Raw genomic sequence first — 6,000 nt, 5'->3', positions numbered from 1 at the left:
GTCTGCCTGCTGGCTAGGACGGTCTGCCTGCTGACTTGGACGGTCTGCCTGCTGGCTAAGACGGTCTGCCTGCTGGCTAGGACGGTGTGCCTGCTGGCTAGGACGGTCTGCCTGCTGGCTAGGACGGTCTGCCTGCTGGCTAAGACGGTCTGCCTGCTGGCTAGGACGGTCTGCCTGCTGGCTAAGACGGTCTGCCTGCTGGCTAAGACGGTCTGCCTGCTGGCTAGGACGGTGTGCCTGCTGACTTGGACGGTCTGCCTGCTGGCTAAGACGGTCTGCCTGCTGACTTGGACGGTCTGCCTGCTGGCTAAGACGGTCTGCCTGCTGGCTAGGACGGTGTGCCTGCTGGCTAGGACGGTGTGCCTGCTGGCTAGGACGGTCTGCCTGCTGGCTAGGACGGTCTGCCTGCTGGCTAGGACGGTCTGCCTGCTGACTTGGACGGTCTGCCTGCTGGCTAAGACGGTCTGCCTGCTGGCTAGGACGGTGTGCCTGCTGGCTAGGACGGTCTGCCTGCTGGCTAGGACGGTCTGCCTGCTGGCTAGGACGGTCTGCCTGCTGGCTAGGACGGTCTGCCTGCTGGCTAGGACGGTCTGCCTGCTGGCTAGGACGGTCTGCCTGCTGGCTAGGACGGTCTGCCTGCTGGCTAGGACGGTCTGCCTGCTGGCTAGGACGGTCTGCCTGCTGTCTGGGACAGAAATGTCGTCTTCTCGTAAGGTTAAAAAAAAAACAATTTTTGTTTTTCTATTTTGTATTAGGTTTTTTCAGTCAACAATTTCCATGGATTTGTGTACATTCGATTTCTTTTGAGGTAACTAAATCCATTGTTTAACTTATAGAAATTTTCTCCGTAATCTCGTGTGCTTCCTGAGCTCTGATAGTGCCGCTGACCCCGATGCCACAGTGGCACCGCTGTACTGCCGTAATGGAGCCACAATGGCACCAGGATGGCACTAGAGGCTCCTCCTTCCACTGTAATGTAAATCCTACCAAAAACAATTTGTACACAGCTATTATTTTACACTCGGTATAGCTATTTTTTTTTTTTTTACATTTTTTTTTTTACAAATGTAAGCTGCACCTTTTTTTTTTTTTGGTCGGTCTAAAACATATTACACGTGTAAAATATGAAGGTCAATGAAAGGTCAATGAAAGGTCAATGAGGTAAATGCTGACATCCCAACTTCCTTGTTGTTTTGGGTTTTTTTTAATGGGTCACGGAACTGGCCTAAGTCTGTCATCTAGAGAACGGTGTTGACACAGGTGGGAGATCTCACAGCATCATCATCTGGTGCGGCGGTGAGCGCGGAGGGAAGAGCAGCGGCGGAGATGTGATGCTCATACACACAAGAGATGAAACAGAAATATTTGCGAAGATCGACGAGCACATTTATTATTATTATTATTATTATTATTATTATTATTATTATTATTATTATTATTATTAGCTTATCTTCAGTATTTATTTGTATTTGTCTTATATACAGACCTATTAGCTCTGGTGAACATACACCCACGAAAGTTCTAATACACAGCAAGTACATGTTCTTGTGACCTGTTGCTGTCAACACTCTAGCGAATACGCACACATTCACTCACGCGCATCCACACACGTATGTGTACATACCTAGACAATGACCTGCACACTACTGTTAACAGAGCAACGGAAGTATTTTAAGGCAACAACAGAGGCAACAGATACACATGCGATCTCCTGGTGGGCTGGCAATATGGTCCATACACGTCGCAACGTACCCATGTACACACACACACACACACACACACACTCTCTCTCTCTCTCTCTCTCTCTCTAACGAGCCAGGCTGCCCTAACACATACATTTATACTTATAACTGTGATTAATTCTATAACTAAGTTATGGTGATTGCTGGGTTGTGCTAGTCGCCGTACACATTATAAGAGGAGAGGGAGGGCTGCATCTGGATATCATCAATGGCCACTAGCTTCTCCAGAGGCACCAGAGCTAGCTCTCCCTGCACCTCTCTCGTTCCCACCAATGCTGCATAGTCGTCGTGAATCACTTTCTTCTTCTTCTCGGGTTTATTGCTGCGCTTAAATACGTACGACAGACTCTGCGCTCGCTTCAGGAACTTCATTGGGGGTTTCCTTCGAGCTATTGGTTCTCTGGGTTCGTCGGCGGGAGCTGGGACTTGTGGTGTGGGAACCTCGGGCTGAGTAGAGGCTGGGGTGTGAGGCGTATCTTTGGCGTCCGAGCCAGGGGGAGTCGGTGTCCGGCTCGACGTACTATTCTCCGGAGTGCCCTCTTCGCTAATGTGTCCTGTGGAGTCGTCAGTGTAGCGGCTGTGACCCGTCGTATCTGACACGCACTCCACCGATCTAGATGAAAATTGAGCATATTGACTTCCATGGGTGAAGTCCGGCTTATCAAGGAGTCGTGACCTGGCCTTCATTTGTCCAATCATATTTTCACTTTCAGGTGAGAACCTAAACAATCTGTTCTTTTTATCAACGGTTGCCGGAGCTGACAACATTGGCAGGCTGTCAAATGGCTTTGAAATTAGATCTTCTTCAGAATCATTGGACTCGTTGCTCTCTTGATTCACTATTCTACTGATGCGTGGAACGCGGTGGCGAACTCTTTCGCAAGCTGAGACGCTCCGTCCCAGTCGGACGATCGGCCGTATTCTCGCTTCTTCCAGTTCACGATATCTCATCTCATCTTCTCTCTTCTCATCAAACTCTCCCACCTCGACCGTCCCTTCGCTCAGGCTCCCTCTCTGGCTGCTTGACTCGGCAGGAGAGAGCACCTCGTCCTCATCTATGGTGCTCGTTGGAGACATCTTGAAGGACCTTGCCCTGGAATACATAATGTCCGTCTGGGCAGTTCGATCCACATACTCAGTTGACGTAATGGAATGCCCAAACAAGTACCTGCTGGGGTTAAGACAGAATGTGATTATTATGACTTATATTCAGGCAAAGAGAAAAGTGAAGGGTTCTCAGAGGGAAGGAGGCCGGAAGTCTTGAATTTAATGGAAAAGTAAAAGTTTAAAAAATCTTGAAACTTGCGAAAACACCCCTTTAAAAAACTGAAGCTTAGAAGGTAAGTGGGGCTACTGGTCTCACCTGGGGGAAGAAGGCTGGGAGTCCTCGCGTGTTGGAGGCGAGTTCGAGGATGAGAGGCGACGCAGAGCCTCTCGTCTCTGGAACTCCACTTTAGCCATCTCTGTAGCAATCCACTCTGGAATGTCCGGGATGGCGTAGCTGATGCCGTACTTCAGTGCAATCATAGCATGCTGAAATAGTTCACATTCTTATGTCTCTTGATGAGTTGTACGAACAGTGATATGTTACTACCGACAGATTGTGGGAATAAGACTCATCCTCTTTTATGGTTTTGTTGACTATTTCTTGGTATCATTTGTTAGAATGGAAGACAGACTACTAAAATAAAGATAATTTTGGTTGATTTCAGGCCATGGTCCTTCCTGGGTTAGTGTTTCCCCAAACAATAAAGCAATATAATACTAATAATAACTCCGAATACAAGTATTTGTTTACAGAGTGTTGGCACTGCCATCATCTTACATCTCTTTATTGTAAACTCCTACGTGATATTTTCTACTTCTTAAACCTAATCGATGAACAATAATCAAATTGAACTATATTTTTTTTTAGGGAATGGATGGATTTCAAACCCAGGTTCCAGCATTTACCAGCCTTTTGTTCTCTCCACTACAGTGGGGGTTATTAACACACATACATAAATATCCTATATTCAACAGTACAGAAATAACGCGAATATTTTCGGTTTAAATCGAGAAATTCAGCTTACGAAGAAGGTCGCCTAAAGAGGGTTATTTTTTCACTGTTGAATGTGGGTTATTAGTATGTGGTATCCATATAGTCAGAATATTTTACTAAAGATATACGTATATTGTGTGGCACGCCAAGCCACAGGATGGAAAGCAACCCACCTCAAGGACAATGATGAGGAGGATGGTGTGCGCGGTGGACATTTCAGGGAACATACGATGTACTTGGCCAGACAGACCGATCAGCATGCAGTTGACCATGATTCCCAACACGCCCATCAGTTCCATGGCGTCCTGGAAACACACAATATTTACTGCTAGGTGAATACGGGCACTAAATGTAGCAAAATTTGTTGGCACATCTCACTCTGCCCAGGATGCCATCTACTTGATGACAAGTATGGCACAGGAAGACACTAAATATGTATAGGATGCTTCACCTTACTTCTCTTAATCACAAGATTTGACTCCCGGTTCCTCTAACACACTCACATACACACACACACACACACGCACACACACACACACACACACACACACACACACACACACACACACAAACACACACACACACACACACACATACACACACACACACACGCACACACACACACACACACACACACACACACACACACATACACACACACACACACACACACACACACACACACACAAAACACACACACACACACACACACACACACACACACACACACACACACACACACACACACACACACACAAAACACACACACACACACACACACACACACACACACACACACACACACACACACACACACACACACACACACACACACACACACACACACACACAGGATAAAACTACTCATAGGTAAATAGGCTAATATAAGACATATTTATATAAAACGTACAAAGAGGTCTGTAAATTACCATATATGAAAATATATAACCAATTTGTTCAGCAAATTCTAAATGAATAAATTAAAAGCGAATAACTCAACAGGAGGTGATGGAAAGCCGTGAATGACTAACAATAAACCACTAAACCCGCATGGGTCGTTCAGACAAGTAGTGATAAAGATTCGACCCTCCGTCTTGTAAGCCAGAAAAGAGAAAAAAAATGGAAAAAGTAATGTGCTGAGACTAATAAATAAAGCAGAAGCGCTGACGAGTTGGAGAGAACTATTACAGTAGGAAAATAAAGGAACAAGTTTAGCAGATAAGAGGAACTCACAGTCAGATCTATTGTTCGTATGCATAAAAGCAAATTAAAAGTGAAAGATGCTCTTCAATTATATATATATATGTATGTATATATAACTGAAGAGCTTTGATGCTAATATGGCTAGAGTGGATTACAAAGAGTGGAACAATCTACCAGGCAGTATTTGAGGCTAACACATTTAAGTATCTTTAAAAATAGGTTGGTTAAATGTAGGAGTGAAGAAGGATGAGTCAGAGAAAGACCTGCCTAGCATGCAGTGCTTTTACACTCTTACCTCGCCGGGTCACCATCTGGAGAAGACCCGGGCAAGGACAAGACCGGCGAACCTACTACAGTACTACATTCTTACATTCTTCAATGACTTCGGTGTGTGACTGAGAAAGGACTATTGGGTGGTTAAGAGGATCAACTTTTGTGACTAACTTACTGGTGAATTTATGGGATAAACAGTAGTAGTAGAAGCTAGTGGTGAAATCTGTGGGAAGTATTGCGAAGGTATACGCAATGACCTCCAATTTTGCAGGAAATCTTACACTGCCACGCAGTACCCACCTGCTTCAAGTAGACAGTACCCACCTGCCACAAACAGTCAAGCATCCACCTGCTACAAACAGCCAAGCATCCACCTGCAACAAGTAACTAAGCACCCACCTGCCACAGCCAGCACCCACCTGCCACAGTCAGCACCCACCTGCCACACACCGATGCTCTGAGCTCGGTTGCCGAAGGGTCTCTGGAAGACGCAGCAAAGCTTGAAGGCATCTGAGCGGATCTCGATGAGATTGTTGAGGAAGGCGCACATGGCGGCCAGCGGGAAGGCTGACGAGAAGAGAGTCACGTAGCCGAACTGGATGAACATCTCCAGGTAGTCTTCGAACGTCCCCTCATACTGCGGCAAATACCACGTAAATAAAGTGATTGAATGAAAGATGGTAGACGAGCCTCCTGCCTCAGCGGGAAACAGAAGCTGAGGTCAGGAAAAAAAGATAACAG

General features: G+C 46.0%; 1 protein-coding gene across 4 annotated transcripts in view; it reads right to left on the bottom strand.

The window, feature by feature from the left end:
- Window positions 1–730: 730 nt before the first annotated feature.
- LOC128686773 (anoctamin-10) overlaps window positions 731–6,000 on the bottom strand; it is a 205,795-nt gene continuing 200,525 nt past the window's right edge. For 3 of the 4 annotated variants that reach the window (XM_053773819.2, XM_053773821.2, XM_070082246.1), the window contains 4 exons: window positions 5,699–5,896; window positions 3,957–4,088; window positions 3,106–3,275; window positions 731–2,913 (listed from right to left, as the gene is read on the bottom strand). In XM_053773819.2, coding sequence (XP_053629794.2) covers window positions 1,896–2,913; window positions 3,106–3,275; window positions 3,957–4,088; window positions 5,699–5,896 — 1,518 coding nt within the window. In that variant the 3' untranslated portion in view covers window positions 731–1,895. The remainder of the gene's footprint in view (window positions 2,914–3,105; window positions 3,276–3,956; window positions 4,089–5,698; window positions 5,897–6,000) is intronic. The other variant, XM_053773820.2, reaches the window with a different exon arrangement.

Source organism: Cherax quadricarinatus, chromosome 7, assembly GCF_038502225.1.
Source record: "Cherax quadricarinatus isolate ZL_2023a chromosome 7, ASM3850222v1, whole genome shotgun sequence".
NCBI lineage: Eukaryota > Metazoa > Arthropoda > Malacostraca > Decapoda > Parastacidae > Cherax > Cherax quadricarinatus.
This window is presented reverse-complemented; position numbering and strand designations above follow the sequence as displayed.